Source organism: Anas platyrhynchos, chromosome 1 (genome assembly GCF_047663525.1).
Source record: "Anas platyrhynchos isolate ZD024472 breed Pekin duck chromosome 1, IASCAAS_PekinDuck_T2T, whole genome shotgun sequence".
Taxonomy (NCBI): domain Eukaryota; kingdom Metazoa; phylum Chordata; class Aves; order Anseriformes; family Anatidae; genus Anas; species Anas platyrhynchos.
In genome coordinates this window covers 103,202,737-103,219,994 of record NC_092587.1, presented here as the reverse complement: position 1 = coordinate 103,219,994, position 17,258 = coordinate 103,202,737, and the positions used below count along the sequence as shown (strand labels likewise).

At 41.2% G+C, this 17,258-nt stretch overlaps 1 protein-coding gene across 2 annotated transcripts; it reads left to right on the top strand.

Annotated features, from left to right (window-relative positions):
* The first annotated feature begins 9,263 nt into the window (after window positions 1-9,263).
* On the top strand, window positions 9,264-16,875 carry HSPA13 (heat shock protein family A (Hsp70) member 13). Of its 2 annotated transcripts, none has more exons than XM_027449302.3 (5): window positions 9,264-9,370; window positions 9,544-9,867; window positions 10,803-10,949; window positions 11,491-11,658; window positions 13,382-16,875. In XM_027449302.3, exons 1-5 carry the CDS (start codon window positions 9,346-9,348, stop codon window positions 14,047-14,049), a joined length of 1,332 nt encoding a protein of 443 aa, XP_027305103.3. In that variant the 5' UTR covers window positions 9,264-9,345; the 3' UTR covers window positions 14,050-16,875. The 2 variants fall into 2 exon arrangements, with proteins under 2 accessions (XP_027305103.3, XP_027305102.3); XM_027449301.3 differs by having other exon boundaries at window positions 9,544-9,884; window positions 10,736-10,949.
* The last annotated feature ends 383 nt before the right edge of the window (window positions 16,876-17,258 follow it).

Genomic DNA, 17,258 nt, shown 5'->3' with positions numbered 1-17,258 from the left:
CTTTGGTTAAATCACAGAATCACAGAATGGCCGAGGCTGGAAGGGACCTCTGAAGATCATCTAGTCCTGTTGATCCTGCCAAGCAGGATCACTTAGAACATGTTGAGCAGGATGGCATCACATTTGTCTTTTGGATTTAAGGGTGATAAAATACTATTATCCCTGTTGGGGGGTAACTGGCAAAGAAACACATCAATTGTGCTTCGAATTAAGGATTTCCCTAATTATAAGCACTGTCACTACAACCACACAGGAAACATCTCAAAAGGCTGGGAAAGAAATGAGATTTCAAGAAGAGATTCTTCTGGAACAGCTTCTTTAGGAGCAGGATTCTTCTCAGTCTTGATGTATCACTGGTATTTTCTAAAAATGGGGACAGAATGGTGTCACCTCTGAGATGTTAGAAAAAAGATGAAACTACTTGGACTCAAGCCATGGAGAGAGAGCAACCTACTGAGAGACATGGATAAGGACCTTCTGGCACTACTGCGTGATGTGAGAGAAGAGACAGACTTTTCTCTTGGGGTAAAAGAGAGGAAGCAAGAGTGAGCACAAGAACTAATATGTAAGTAGCGCCTTAGTTACTCTCAGAGTACACACTTGCTTATTATATGTTGTATTCTACTATTGAAAATATGTATATGGAAACAGAAAATAACAGCAAGATTTAAGAGACTACACATTACACTCCATGCAGCTGGAAATTTCCTTGCTTTGGCTTATTATTAACAAGAATTACCATAGTTGAGAAATACAGTGGTCTCTCAAATATAGTGAGCAAAAAGAGCTGTCTCAGAAGGAGGTGCTATGAAACGTTACAACATAAATTCAGTGAAGGCAGTTACAGTATGCATAGACCCTAGAAAAGTTTAGTCCTGACACCTGTTTTGTACAACATGGCCAATAATCTGCAACTCAGAAGTCCTTAGTTCTTCTATTTGCTTCTGTGCTTACTCTTATTGTCAACATAAAAGTCCAGTCTGAGGCATCCACAACATTTACTCTTTTATAAGACAGATCTCATCAAGAATTCATTTCACTATATCTTGACAGGAACTTATTTATTTATTTATTTATTAAATTGCATGGGAAGCATATATATATATATTTAAAGATGACATGGGAGTTGGTTGCCTTAGTAACAGGGTATCTCAGCCATTGTGTTTAGTATTTACTCAGCACTGGAAATGTATACTGTATCGAGAAGAAGTGTGGTATTTTTATTAGTCTACCCCTGAATTTGTGTTCATCAGCAGCAAATGTATGCTTTGAGCTTAACTTTCGATTTCTGAGCTACGTGAAACCTCTGAGAAGAGCGCATGCAGAAATGAAACCAGGGCACCTGGCGTAATGTATTTTTGTTGCAAGAGTTTTGACAGAAAAAAAATGTTGTGAGAATTTGAAGCACTTCACTAAAGATATTCCTTGTCTCATATCTCTATCAGTAGAGTATAAAAGCATTTCTTTTCCATGGTTTCATATTCTGATTAAAAAAATCTACAGAAAATAGTTATGAAAGAGGATACAGTGCCACTTTCCACAACTGTATAATGTGCAGTACAAATTTAACACATACTGTTAAATGCTATGTTTTACCTGACGCTTGGGGGGAAGAGGAAGTAAGGGAACAGACAGTTAAAGGGCTGTGTCAAAGCCTTCCTCAGTCTGGGGGAAGCATGACATCAGTTAAAGCTGCATCAATTAAAATGCAGGAGAAATTTGAATTAAGTAGTAAACATCCATGTCATTTTGGATCCAGCCAGGATGCCAAAAGATTTATATCCCTTTCTCTGCAAACATGCCATGGGATTTTTCATTCTCCCAGCAAGACATCAGAGTCGCCTTGAGAGGCTAAGCAGGATCTGCCACCTCCAGGCACCCAGTGCCTGCCACGAGGCTGCGGGGCCAGAGGCTGGGCTGCTGAGGGGTGGGATGATGGGCTGCCATTTGCTCAGAAATCAAAGGTAACACTCTCCTCACATCTCATGGACTTTGGATCAAGCCCTAAGGATGGAATCTGCCCCCTCCCAGCTGGAGCAGGGCATGGCGCTGGGGTTGGTGGGGCTAGGCTCAGGGGCTGATGCCAGCAAGGCCTGAGCAGTGCCTGCGCAGGGCCTCTTGCCCCTGGCAGCCCCCAGCTATCACACCAGCAGGAAATCCACACCTGGGCTGCTCTCTCTCATTATGATTTCAGGTAATTCTGTGTTGATATTGATTTAATACCTGATACAGCCTCTGTCATAGTACTCTAGCATACCCTTACAGGATGATGGACTCTGGTCGAATACAGCTTCTTCTCTAACAACTGCGATCCTCTCTTTTGCTGTTCATATGGAAGAGTGCCTGCTCAGATAGAAAGCAGAATATTATAGTCACGTAGAATAACTTAAATGTAATGGCAGACTGGGATCATTTATTCTATATTTAAAAAAATAAGAGTTGGAAAATAGATGTGGAAAGGCACGGCGGTGGTTAGAACAGGCTGAACAGCCAGTGGTTAAAGCACTATCCAACAAATACAGTCTTTTTCCTTCATCGTGAACAGCTTTTTTCCTAAAACTGGCTTTTTGAATTTTGTCTATAAATATTGTTGCATAGATGGGTTTGTAAAGGACTGGTTAACTGCTGAGTAACAATGTATTCCAAAATGAGATGGGAAGACGCTGTTACTGGACTGTGTGTTCCTTCAGAGGGGCAGGCGGCTCAGTCAGTGCATTTCATCTGCAAAGCTGTCTGCGGCACACAGCTTGGGTGCAAGGGGGACTGTAGAGGGCCAAGGTGGATGGAGAGGGTGGACAGGAGAAGCAGAGGTGTGGATCAGTTTCCCAGCAGCAATCACTTCCCCAAAGTTGTTTAAATGTTTGTGCATAAAAATAAAACTTTTTTTTCTCTGTTGCTTCTGCTATCCTTTGGTATAGGACAAAGAAAACATCATAATGCTGTCAAAAGAGAAGTAAAAGAAGATATAATATATATATATATTGTTTTCAAATGGCATTAGAGATGGTAAGCTGATTTTCCTGACACACCCTCCATGAACTATCTCGTTAAGATTATCATAGGCTGTAAACTAAACTGCATTTTTCTCAGGACAGCCTTCTACAGGAAGAGCTCTGCTCCTAACACTTTGTCACACATTTGAGATAAAATTGATCAACCTACACAAAATAAAATAAAATAAATAAAAAATAAAATAAAATAAATAAATAAGAGTTCAGAGAACCGGGAAAGGTTTAAACTAGTGAAGCTTTTGCCTAATGAACTTTCCAGGAAAAAATAAATAAATAAATAAATAAATAAATAAATAAATAAATAAATAAGTAAATGTGCTTTGCTTGTCTTGATCAGGTTTTAGGGCCCCACTATTCAAAACTAAAATATATACACCAGTCACACAGAAGCAGGCTAATCCATAATATCCCTACTCACAAACAGAAGTCAGAAGGAAGAAATGGAATGGCAGTGAATTACCAGCCTTCAGTGACTACAAGTAACAGTTACTTCAACGTTATTTTATGGAAGATCTACTGTAGGAAATCAAATTACCAAAGAGGTTTTACCATTTGGCTCCTAGTCACGTTCCCTTTGGAACTATGTGGACATGCCATATTTCCCCTCGATTCAGCAAGAATTTGTAATACAGCTTCAAAAAGCTCTGTGTGCATACCCCGCATGATATAAAACTCCTGTTTTGCTTTCAATTAATTTAATAGCAATAAGGATTTAGGCACAGATCTTTCAGTTCAGATTATTTATTACCACTGAAATTGAAAAACCTTTCTTCACCATTTGCTTTTATTTTGCTGATATACATGTTGCAGGTATTATAGATATATAGCTGCCACCTAACTACATTCTGTTTGTGTAGTGTATTGTTTTATATCTATATCTAACCTACAGCTTTCCTGTCATAACAATGTGTTTCTGAAATGAAAGCATGAAGTTGGTTGCTGTAGCACCCAACAGAGAGATAAGGACACGTTGTATTGTTCCTTGGATCCTTCTCAGTGAAATGAGGGTAAAGCATTGATGTTGCTTGATACAAACTGAATCTACATCTCCTTGTGAGAGAGAGGAGAGAGCTGTAGTGGGAGTAAACAGGTAAGGCAAAAAATGAAATAAGTTTGTTGTTCCTGCATCTGAAGCTGTCAAGGTCCTTAGGAAAAGGAAAATCTGAAAGAATCGACATCTGTCAGCTCTGTTCACTTTGGGACTGACTGACAGCAAGAAAAGAGCTGTTATACCAAGACCAAGATATATCTGGGGCTTGTCCAAAACACATGAAGAGATATGTTCTCTGGCCCAACAGTTCAGTGGAAATTAATATACTTCTATTATATCCTTCTGAGATTGCAAAATCCCTCCCTCCAATCACTCTACTGTTTAATTCTTATTACTGGTACTGCGGGAGCACCTAGGCATACTGACAGCCACAGGCCCTTTTGTGCTGTGCTAAAAGGAGCAAAAATGAAAATAAAGCAGCCCCTGCCCAATCAGACTGTTTGCACATAGTCAAAAACGTTTCTTAGTACCACAACATAAACATACTGTTGCATTTTTAACAGTAATTTGTATTCTGCAAAAATATTCTGAAGCTTAAGGGCTCAGCGCCCACAAATATGCTGGCACGCAGATTTCACATATATTTTAAAGTCTACTACTGTGCTGGTGTCTGCATATGCAGTAGCTGATTTTTCAAATGAGCAAAAGCATGCTCTCGCATATCTGAGCAGCAGGACAGAGCCAAAAGCACAGGGATGAATTATTGGCTGTACGAAGGTATTGATGCAGTCCAGCAGACCTATACACAGCACAATCATTCAAGAAAGAGAGAGGGAGCTGGCATACGGCTTTTATTTTATTGTGATTGCACAGAAAGGCTCATTTCTGCTTCAGTGGATGGATCATTTTCAGCAGCAAAGCAGTCTTTTTCCAGAATGGCTCTAACTTTACAGTATCTGCTTTCAACAAACTTTTCTCCAGGCGAAACAGACACTTGCTACTCACATGACAGTGTGTGTGGAATGACACTGAGAAAAGAAGACATGCCGTGGCTAACATCTTTGCTTGTCTTGTAAGAGTAATCTGACTAATGTCGGAATGATTCCATCAACACTGTCAGAAATAGGTTTAAGAACCCTGCAGGTACATTGCAAGCCTTGGCATAGGCAAAGACTCATGCAAAGCAGACGCCAATTGACCAGAGGTGCTGGGAAGGTATGAAGCAACACCAAGGACCTTGACTTAGGCTGATGAGCCTGAGTTTTCTTTCTCTCTGTTCTCAGAATTTCCTTCCCCATTTCAGAGGGGCTAGAGTAGATACGAGGCATTGTGGGATATGCTGTCAAGTGCTATTGGTTTCACACATTGCACTTGGAAATAAAACCAAGCTGAGTTTGTATAATGCTAGATGAGCTTGCTCACATCTTAGTCGTATTTGAACTATGTATCGATTACACTGAAGTGTGCTGGACATTCATACGATAATGCCAACTCTGGTTTCTGCAGGACAGACATGTACTATAAAGGCAATTAGGAAATGCCATTACCACTTTGCTCAAAGAGCCATGTATAAACGAGGACATTTCTTTCCCATTAGGTCTTTGCTGGCCATCCTTGATACAAATCCCTTTCCTTAAGATCATGGAAGAAGGCTGATTTTGTAGTGAGCTCTCTGGAGTGGTGTTTGATACATCTTGCTCCAAACTGTACTTTGTCTCCAGGCTCGTTGTATGTTCCTGAGTCATTGAGTCATTTCATTTCTGTGTTCCTCCACTTCACACTGTGCAAAGAAGAACAATCTATTATTTTAACTGTTATTTCTCTTGTATACTTGGATTAGAAATAATTTAGGACAGGGACTAATTCTTCCATGAAAATGGGCATGGCATGGCATGGTTGCTCCTAGAGTACCATAACACTATTTGTAAGAGACAACTGAAAGTGATCACCTGTGTCACTGATTCACCAGAAAGGCCCAGAAGTTCTTACCCAGTGTACAAGCCCACTGAATTACTCCAGGGGCCTTCCAGTAAAGAACAGAATCACCATGAAATTAATATTTTGCATCCTTAGCATCATCAGTACCCCACAAAAAGAAGAACAGACTTTTCTTTCTCCAAACATGTTGCAAAAGCTCTTTTCCTTGGCCTGGGGAGCTCAGTTAAAGCATCCATATTTGAGTGCATTCCTCTGCTTATCCTTTTGTTGTCATTCCTAATAGATAAAATTGACAAGTCCGACTGACATCTGTATGGATTTCATATACACAGCAACAATGTGAATGAGAAAACGGCCTCCTGGGAGACTGCTGGGACGCTTGTTCATTATCATTATCACCACCATGATTCATGCAGATTATGAGACTCCCGGTCGCATCCTCCTTCTTCTGCTCCAGGTTGTACTTTGCAGCACTTTGCTTCCACCAAACTGTTGTACAAGCAATCAGTTTTCCTGCCACCCTGGGAGTCGCTGCGGTATGGCCATTCCTGCTTCTGCACAGGATACCTGAGCCGAGCAGAAGCTGAGTGATTTGCTCCAGACCTCAACATGAATCCACGCCAAGATTCAGGCCCCCTAACCCAGGCTGCTGGTGGCTGGGGACCACACACCTGATCCCTTGGCAGTCATTCAGCCGGTGGCCTTGCAATGTTGGCCCTGAACAGCACTGTGGTGAAGCAAAAAGAGAAGCTCGCAGTTATCAGGCCAAGCCTGTCTTGTCCCTTAAATAAAAGGGGTCTCTGCATTTTTTTCATGCCATAGCAAGCCATTACCAGTGTGCAGACCAACTGAAATTCAAGTAGAAACGTGGGAGAGAGACCTGTGAAAATCTCATCTCACTTGTAGACTGGACAGCTACTGGGTTACATTACACTGTTATCACTGCAACTGTATTAATGAAAGGGGAAATCATAATTTCATTGTTAACCTCAACATGATTTCATAAGGGTTCAGTGAAATTGAGATGTTAAGAGAATTAAACAAACTACACTGAAAAATGAGGCACCATCTCCATGACTTATGCCTTTACAAGAATTTGGATAACGATTGCAAAAGGTTAATATGCTTTATATGAATCTGCGGGTTACTGTCAAATATAAAAAGCATTATTGCATAGCAGGGACATCTGCTGGAAGCTTGGCGCCATTGTCTCACTCCTCTTTTTGGCTATTGATCTCCGAGTAGCCCTAAGCAACTTGTGGTGCCTCCAGCTGGAGAGCTGGTTCCTGACTCATTAAGGATTCCCCGCACACCTCCTTCACAACAGCCGGGCAGCAGGAGCAAGAAATCTTTTAGCTATACTCGGGAATTTAAATGGAAACTTTTGCATCTCAATTGAAGGTTATACTTCTCTTCCAACTGCCTGGCATTGAACTGTCTGTCACAGGGAGACTGGACATTGGTGAAAGCCTTCCCTTTCCCAACCAGATACAGCAGGAGAAAATCGATGTTTTAATTAGGTAGAGGAGCCATCAGTGAAGTTCTCTGCTTTTCTGTAATTTTACTTATGTGATTGCACCAAGGCTACGAACCCACTTTTACTGAAGTAAAAAAAAAAAAAAAAAAAAAAAAAGTTATTTCAGATTTTAGCATTTAAATAACTTGCCTCCTTTCTCAAGGAAACACTGGCTACCTGTAAAGTGGATCCAAATCCCTCTTCCCTTTCCTGCTTCACAGTGGGAACACACAGCTTGATCATACTGTGCTCCTGGGATCAAACCGTGTTTTGATCATACCCCAGCACCCCGTGTTTTGGTTTTGGACACTGGCTTGAGAATGATTTTAGGCAGTGAAGAAAGCACTTGCTGAGTCAACCCTAGGAAGAGGAAGCCCTGTTCTGTGCAACAGCAGAAAAGAGGATGCTTTGCAAACTCAATTCCCTTTTCTCAAGGTGCAGGAATACAGCTGATGCAAAACATTCAAGAAATGAAAACAAGCTTTATTTGATTCCACTCACAATGAATACTTGAACTGTGTTTAACACATCGCAGGTCTATGTTTTCAGCAGTACTCCCCAGTGTAACAGTTTGTTGTTTTTTTTTTTTGTTTGTTTGTTTGTTTGTTTTCCTCCTGCAGATACCTGTTCCTATCTGATGGGAGACTGGAGACTGTTGTCAAGCCAACCTCTGCTCATATATTGTAAGAATAATTCTCTCCCTCAAGCTACTTGTAGATTTAAACATGTTTACCTCCACCTATCAAAGCACTGGGGAAAAACATTATCCCCTTGAAGGAAATTAATGCCCCCAAACCTTTTGAAATGCTTTAGAAAGCTTACTATCAGAGTGAATAGATGTACTAATAAGCATAAGCAGGCACTTGGCCCTGAGGTGCGTAGTTACATGTCTACCTTCTGCTCAAATCAGTGGCAGGTAATGTTGAGGGCCAGATGCGTGGTCACCAAGAATTTATCTGTGCAGCAGCAGAGCCCCCACGGACAACCAAATCAGCAAATATACCAGAAAGTGTTCAGCTGTAGTAGTGCAAGTCTCCACAGAGCCTCATCCGCCCTAATTCTGCCACATGCAAGGAAGCTACCTTTATCACAGTGACAGGCTTTTTAAAAGGAGTTGTAGGGGTCTGAGCTTGTATTGCCCATTTTCAGGTGAGTATGTCAAAAACTGCGGTACAGGCAGTACTTTCCTTCCATTACAGGGATATGGCTAAAATATAACATTTTAGAAACAATCAAACAAACAAACAGGCCTGCCTTTGTTTCCCCCCCATCCATGCTTATGTTCCTTGCTAGGTAGTCAGAGGGGCAGAGAATACCCACAGCCTTCCCCTTCTGACTAAATTAGCCTAACAATAATAATAATAATAATAATGATGGTGGTGGTGGTGGTGGTTTTAATGCAATTAATACTGAGAGCTTGATCCAGAAGACACTCTGGTAACGCCCCAGAAAACAAACACAAGCCCTGTAGGACTGTCTCTGCCTATTTTGCAGATGCATGAGAAGCCAGGCATCTTTCTGTAGGTGCAGGAATATCCATGAGCAGGCCCTGGTATCTCATGGGAAAGATGCAGGAGAAAAATGAGGCACTTTGGGACTTCGCCTGAGCACTGGTGCTGAAGATCAAATGTCGCAGCCAAGGGACTGCCCCCCCCCAGCTCCCCCCCCAGCTCCCCGCTCCTCCCCTCCGCTGCCGCCGAGCAGAGGCAGCTCCCAGCGGCCCGGAATGAGGCGCGCCGCAATGCCTCCTGGGAGTTGTAGTTCCCCCGCGCGGGCCTGCACGTGTGTATCGGCGGGGCGGGCGAGCCGCGCGGACCACAAGTCCCGGCGTGCAGCGCGGCCCGGAAGGCTCCGTCAGCAGTGGGCGCTGAGCGGTGCGGCGGGCCGCGATGGCGGGGCAGATGGCGGTGCTGGGTACGGGCTGGGTTTGGCGCCTCACGGGGGGGTGCGGGGCGCTGGGGAGTGTCCCGGGGGGCTGCGGGTAAACCCGGTAACGATAAATAAATAAAGTAGTGAGTAATTAAGCGGGGCCGTGCGGTGCAGCCGCTCACCCCGCGCTGTTGTTTCCTCCCCCCCCCCCTCCGCAGGCTCGGCCGTGCTGGCGCTGCTGCTGGCCGGGTACCTGGCGCAGCAGTACCTGCCCGCGCCCGCGCCCAAGGTGATCGGCGTCGATCTGGGCACGACCTACTGCGCCGTCGGCGTCTTTCTGCCCGGCACGGGGCGGGTGAAGGTGATCGCGGATGGAAGCGGGCGCCACAGCATCCCCAGCGTCGTGTCCTTCACCGGCAGCGGAGTGCGCGTGGGCTACGAGGGCCTGGAGCTGGCGGACGCGGACCCGCAGAACACCATCTACGACGCGAAGAGGTTCATCGGGAAGGTGTTCACTCCGGAAGAACTGGAAAGCGAAAGCAGTAGGTATCCGTTTAAGGTAAGTGGCCGTCTTCATCGCTTCTCTGCAAGCAGCAGTGTGTGTAAAGCTCCCGCCAGTAACCAACGAGTGAGCAGGTTCTCTGACCCTGAGCCATTGGGCGAAATCTGGCAGGCCTGGAAACAGCAAGACTTCCACCAGTGTTTACTCCTCCCTTCTCAGGGTATGTTGCGTAGTGCTGCATGAGAGCTGGTAGTGGTTTTCCAGAGGACCCTGTCCTCTACGACGAAATGTGTTCCTGGGTAACGTGCCAACCCCTTGTTTTAAAGTGCAAACATCAGCATGAAGTTCTGTTCTTTAATGAAGCGTCATTTTGCTCTGAGATAAAAAGGGGGAAAAAGAAGTCTAAAAGTCAACATATTTTCTGTCCCAGTGCATTTTTCCCTAGTACTTCTAAGTGCTAAATTGACAAGCAACAGATTTTGAGAGCTGTTATCTAAAAAAAAAATAAATAATAATATTGTATCCATTTAGGATGGTGCTATGGTGAAGTATTTTCTGTAAAGAGACTAAATTTCAGCTACTGCAAACAGTCTGTATTCTTGTTCAGAACAGTTCCAATACCAGCCTGCTTGCTTCCTTTTGCAACAAAGAACTTGTGGGCAGGTTTATCAGTAAACTTAATGATTAAAAAAGGCATTACTTTCACCACTGAAGGTGTTGTTGTGTCACATAACATTAAAGTTGATGATGTAGTTGCTAGGTCTTAACTTTTTTTAGTACATCTTACCTGGTCAAAGGAGTTGTCAGTATTCTGAATATACTCCGACCCCTTATGTTGCAGGTTTTGCATAGTACTCACAATCAAAGAATAAACGTTACCAATGGGCTGTGTTGCTCTTTCCTCCTAGATTTTCAACAATGGTGGATCAGCTGAATTTTCTGTGACAACTAACGAAACCTTTCATGTCACTCCAGAGCATATTGGCTCTCAGCTGCTACTGAAATTGAAGAGAATGGCAGAAGACCATCTTGGCATGCCCATTTCGAAGGCAGTCATCTCTGTGCCAGCAGAGTTTGATGAAAGGCAACGGAATGCTACTGTTAAGGCAGCTAACCTTGCAGGTGATGTCTCTATCACAGCACTTTCTTTTGTGGAGCCTTAAGGTTATCTTCAGATTTATTTCACTAACAGTAAAGGCTATGTTTTTTTGTTCTGTTTTTTTAATGACTGCTAGCAATTGTGAGGAATAGCAGAGAGCTCTTGAGTACCAACAGATGCAGTAGACTAATGCAAATATAGGTAGCTAGAAGAACTAATTTTACTTAAGGAAAATAGTATTTTTAGTAATCTATAAATAGAACATACAGAGCACCCTTGGACATAACTTATACACAAATAAAAGGTTCTGAAATAAATCTACTTAGAATGGAGAGAACATGTTTGGGCAGATCGTGATTCATGCGTTCATCGTGACACTGAAGTAGTTAGGCTTAAATAAGGAAAAGAGTTTTCTAAGCAATAATACTTGATATGAACTGTTTACCTTCATGTTTTGCTTAAGTTTAATTCAAAATAGCTAATGGCAAATGCTGCGATGTGAAAACTACTTTTTTTTTTTTTTTTTTTTTTTTAAGTCTGTGACCGTTGCTTTGCTCTTTTTAGGGCTAGAAATCTTGAGAGTAATCAATGAACCCACAGCTGCAGCTATGGCTTATGGACTACACAAAGCTGATGTGTTTAACGTTTTGGTGGTGGATTTGGGTGGAGGAACTTTGGATGTGTCTCTGTTGAACAAGCAGGGAGGGATGTTCCTCACGCGAGCCATGGCAGGTGAGAAAAATGCTTTACTTTCTCAGGGGGTAGTGGGAAGAGAAGGCTGCACCTGAAGTCACCAATAGGGAAGTTATTTAAAACATAGCACTCACAAAGAGTTCTCAACTGCCCTTCACATAAAACTAGGTTTGCAACTGCTTTCACCAGTTAAGAGAGATTCAGTTTTTAGCTGGCCACTGTCCTGGGTCTGTCCCCTCCCAGCTCTTACTGCACCCCCAGCCTGCCCGTTGGCAGGACAGAGCAAAAGGCTGAGATGTCCTTGGCTTGGTATAAGCACTGCTCTGCAACAATTAAAACATCGGGGTGTTATCAGCACTCTTCTCATCCTAAGCCAAAACACAGCATTCCACCAGCTACTAGGAAGAAAATTAATTCTGTTCTAACTGAAACCAGGACACCACTAATCATTGTGGATTAGTTTTATCTGTAGCTGTTGATTTTTGTGCCTACTAGTACAAGTGCTGCTGCATATTACAACTGATCTGTTCTAAAGCTTTCTGTTACCTTTGTCTGAGCCGAGAGTGTTTACTGAATTGTTGATAGGTACTTTGGAATGTCCTTGTTTTGCAATTAGCTCCAGCATGGTTGTGTAGGCTTTGGAAACTGTGTTCTGTTAACCTAGAAGCGTTTTTTAATACATATATGCCAAAATGATTTGTCACTTGGCAAAGAGTTCTGGAAACAAGCAATATTTAGTAAAACTGGAGTGACTAGGCAACTGCTCAGTGGGTGACCTGGATTCAGACAGGTCTGAGATGCAGTGCTACTTTCAGTGTTGCCTTGAGTAAGTTTTATTGTCAGCTGCAGCTCTGTCCAGTAAGAGTGGAACAACAAAAAGTACTCAGCTACTTCATTCTGATCCATTTGCATGGATGTCCATTAAGTGAATTCCTCTTTTCAATCATAAAAAGGAGGTGGAAACGTTGAGAGTACTGTTCAACATAGATGAAAACTGGCAGGGTATTTTTAAAAATCTGTTTAATGGAAAGCATGAACAATTATGTGAAATTATGTGAGTTATTATGTGAAACTTTCAGAATGAAACTGGCTATACAGAGTAGTTCTCTCTCTCTGAAGGCTAATGTAAGATATACCTGTAAATAGAGCTTGAAGCTCACTGTTTGCATTTCATCATTTTTCTGCTTTCTTCAGAGTATATCCATCTACTTTAATATTACCTTGTTTTTCATGTGAATGCATAAAGCCACTGAGTAACTTGAAAATGTTCAAACTAACTCCTGTAATGCTGCACTCTGGTAGCTGCTAATAGAAAAGACAATTTGGAGCAGAGAAATTAAAACGCTATAGGAATTTTATCTGGGAAAACAATTTGCTGTGAGATGCTGCACTTCAGTGACAGGCTACTAGCTACAGACTTTTTTTGTTATGTATTTATGTCTGCAGAGAACACTCCCATTGAGATAACTTTTATTTTTTTTTCCTGTTACAGCTTAACAGGGCAGTTCCAGGGAAAAATGTTGACAGGGATAGATTCCAAAGTAGCTGATAAATAAAAAACCTGGAAATGATTATCCATCATGTATTCTTCAGTAGAACATTAATTATGTCTGTTTCCCCAGTTCTCTGAGCTCTTGCTCAGTGCTTATGGTCTTAGTATCATTGTTTTAGCCCTTGAGTACCGTCTCCCGGTACAAGAAGACGCATGCTACTTGCTGAAGTTTAGAAGGTGATGTGTCCGCTCTCTGTTCTGATGTTTTAGGTAACAACAAACTTGGAGGACAGGATTTTAATCAGAGGTTGATGCAGCATTTATATGATCAGCTCCATCAAAAATACGGTTCTCTGCCATCAAGAAAAGAAGAAATACATCGCCTCAGACAAGCTGTGGAAGCAGTTAAATTAAATTTGACAGTTCATGAGGCATCTACGTTAAGGGTGTTGTTGACTATGCCAGAAACAAAGCTTACAAAAGAACTTCCGGAAGGTGAGGTAAAACAAAATGCTGTTAAAGGCAAGCCTTCACAGAAAACAAAAGACCTGGAAGATCTTGGAGATGCTTCAAATGGAGAAAACAACTTTGTCAAAGTTGTGTTTGAAAGAGAAATCTCTAGGAAATTATTTGAAGTACTGAATGAGGACCTTTTTGAGAAGATTCTCATGCCCATTGAACAAGTGTTGAAGGAAGGCCACCTACACAAAGCCGAAGTGGATGAAATTGTGTTAGTTGGGGGCTCCACCCGGATTCCTAAAATACGCAAAGTTATTCGGGATTTCTTTGGGAAGGAACCTAACACCTCTGTAGACCCTGATCTAGCAGTTGTAATGGGTGTAGCTATCCAAGCAGGAATTGTTGGTGGGTCCTGGCCTCTCCAAGTCAGTGCTATAGAAATTCCTAATAAGCATTTACGGAAGACTAATTTTAATTAAGATAAACTCCTTCCCGTTGCATTCCATCTCTCCAAAAGCATACCCTGATGGTGCGTACTTGTCTGACTGGCAGCGGAGCCTAATCTTAGCCATATAATACTCTTTTTTTTTTTTTTTTAATCACTTCCAGTTCATGCTGCTGGATTAAAACTAGATGTTACTTTAGAGGTACGTGTGGTTTTCAAAATTCTGAAGTGTCCTGTGTTCACTTGTGCACTGGATATAGGATGAAAATGCTAATGGTGACACACCCACATCTTCTTGCTAAATTTTATTAGCAAATCCTGAACAGGTGTTTGTTGAAAACTTAAATTTAAAGAGAATGTGACCAAAGCTTAGAAGTAACATGGCATTATGCCGTAGGTGTTCCCACATCAAATATATTTACCTTGGAAGAATGTGAAGCAGTGTTAATGCACATAGCACTAGTAGTCTTGAGCTTAAATCTATTTATTAAATTGAGTCATTTGAGCATTTAGGAACCTTTCTAAAAGGCATGTTGCAGCTTGAATGAGACTTAGGCATTCAGTTGATTCTTCTGCTGTTTATAACAGCATAATGGTATTACTGAAATCAAGGGGCAAGTTATTGCCTGATGTTTGTCACGCCATGCTAAGAAATTTAGCTCTTGCTAATGTACAGTTACTTAGTGTGTATCCAAGGGCTAACTTTGTGATCTGTTCGTGATGGTTAACAAATAGGTGCTGCTGTCGTACCACTTACGTTCTCAACAGGGAACAAGTGCATATCATCAACTCTTTATACCTCTCCCCATCTTATTTGAAAATCATGGAATTTTATTTTTAGTCATCTTAAAGTTACATCTGTATATATTCCCTTAAATTTGACCAACATGAATTTTATTGTTGCACACTTCCTGATATGTGACGTCTTTCCCCTTGAGTACCTCCCAGCTGTGCTGTTGTCAGAGAGAAAGTGTGGGGCAGAAGGGATGGTGTGGATGAAGTCTAGTTCCTTTAAGTGTAAATTCATCCAATTTTATACTTTGGATAGATTGTATCTCTGATTTAAGTTTTGTCATATCCCCACTCTAAACTGAAGGTAGATTAGAGATTGTAGCTGTTCTTTTGGGAAGGAAGCAGAGCCTATAACTCAGGATTTTAGGTAGCAGCAAATACTTTGCCACCCACCTATCTAGCAAACTCGTGGAAGAAAACAAAGTTGATACAAAAACTTGGTGACAGTTCTGCTTTTTATGGAGAGTTAATACTGAAAGGGCCAGATGAATTTATGTTTAGAATTCTGCAGTGAAAACGCTTCATTCAGATAAGACTTGTCTCTTCATCCATCAACACAGCCTTAATCAGGTAAGGTCTAGTAACAGGTGATCTAAGCATTTTTTAATGCTTCAAAAATAATTGTGTTAAGTGTGCCAAGATATAAATTGTGGGGCTTATAGATCTACAGCTTAACTATAACCATTTAAAAATAGGTTTATTGTTCTCCTGGCAGTAGACCTGATCTACAGCACTGCCTTCTCAATTATGCGGATGCAACTGTTTGAATAGCTGTACTCTAAAACATATGTTTGAAGTAATACTATTAAAAACCTCTTAAATTGAATCTTAGTTGCATGCAACAATTCCTTCAGTATTATTTAAATTCACAGAAGACTCTCACAATATTGCTGACATCTGTTTAACTTCACTGAGTTGAAAACCAAAGTGAATTCTTGAGGATTTTTTTCTTTCATTCTATCTATTTGAGAATGACCCTGCCTTTTACATCTGTATGGGACATCACAGTAATGTCATAATGTATTCAAAAGAAAATTCATACAGTTATTAAAGAAAGTGGGTGCTAAGGGATGGTGAGCATAACTAAAACTCCTGAGTTGAAGTCTCTTCAGTGAAATCATGGATGAATGCCAATATACAGTACAGTTCTTACATGCAGTTGCTGTTTGGGGCCTTTGCGTTGCAGCCATACATGTGTATATACATAATTCAGCATATATTCCAAAATATTTGGAGTCATTGTGGCCTTTTTTCTATCCTGCTAAAAAATCATGTCAAAGTGTACTGGAGTTCTAGTAGGTGTTCAGTAATTTTGTTGTTGTTCTTTATGCAGCTGTTCATTTTATACAGTGCATTGAAACGTTGCAATTGAGCTAAAATTAAAAGATTTTTGCAATTTCTGGACAAGTTATGGAAAAGTGTGGGAGTAACTTCAAACTGTTAAGCTCTTACATGCAAATAAATTAAGTATTTTTTTTCTTTAGCATAATCCTTTAGTATGGAGGAGTTTAATAATTAAAAGCAACCTTTGGTGTTAATCTGGGAAGGGGATGTTGTTTACTTGTGAAAATTTCACACAAGGGTATTTATTTGTTCAGATTTCAATAGACTTTTTTTTAGTAAATAAGTTACTGTACATTGGATATCTCACAATGCGTCTTTATTTATTAGATAACTGTCTTCTGAATTCTGTGGTCAAGTTATTTATTTGATCTTAGTACTGTATTCTGGCACAAACCATCACATTTTAGATAAGTAGAACACTGTACTAAACAGACACTTCCAGGTATGTACACATATTGCTTAGCAAAAGTCTCTGTTTAAACAACTTGGTATTTGAAGGCTGAATTTTTTCTACAAACTGTCCTTGAAGTCTGAATATGGTTGCCTGTGGTGTTAGACGTGTAACAAATCTATATAGCTAGAAGCTTGTGTTGTGAGTTGAAATTCTGAAAGTGCAAGATGCCTCACTAATTGTATCTTCCTGTTTCTACGTGCAGATGATGAAATGCATTTTATAAGTAACCTTTTAAAATGTTTTTATTAAAAGCATTTTCTGTCCTTTCAATCTGTTGTCTCAATTTATCGGGGAAGTACTTTAACAGCACTATTTCTTTATTTCTTCCTTGAATTCCTTTGGAGCTTAGAGGATAAGATTATAATCTTCCCCTTTGTCAAGGGGTTTCTACAGCCTGGAGTGACAGATCATTTCTAGGAAGAGATGCAGTAAATATTAGGAACTGGGGTGGGAAGGAAAAATCTCTGGTTCCTGAAGCTACAATTTTGGGTGGATGAACAGAACTGAGAAAAAAAACATTGCATGTTGGTACAAGGAAAAGCAAGGAGTGACTGACTGGGAGGGATGCAGAAATGCTACTAAGTCACAAAACCCTAATTGAAGGTAAAGAGGGGGCCAAGCAGTGATGGTGACCTTGCTCCTGTGGGAGTGGC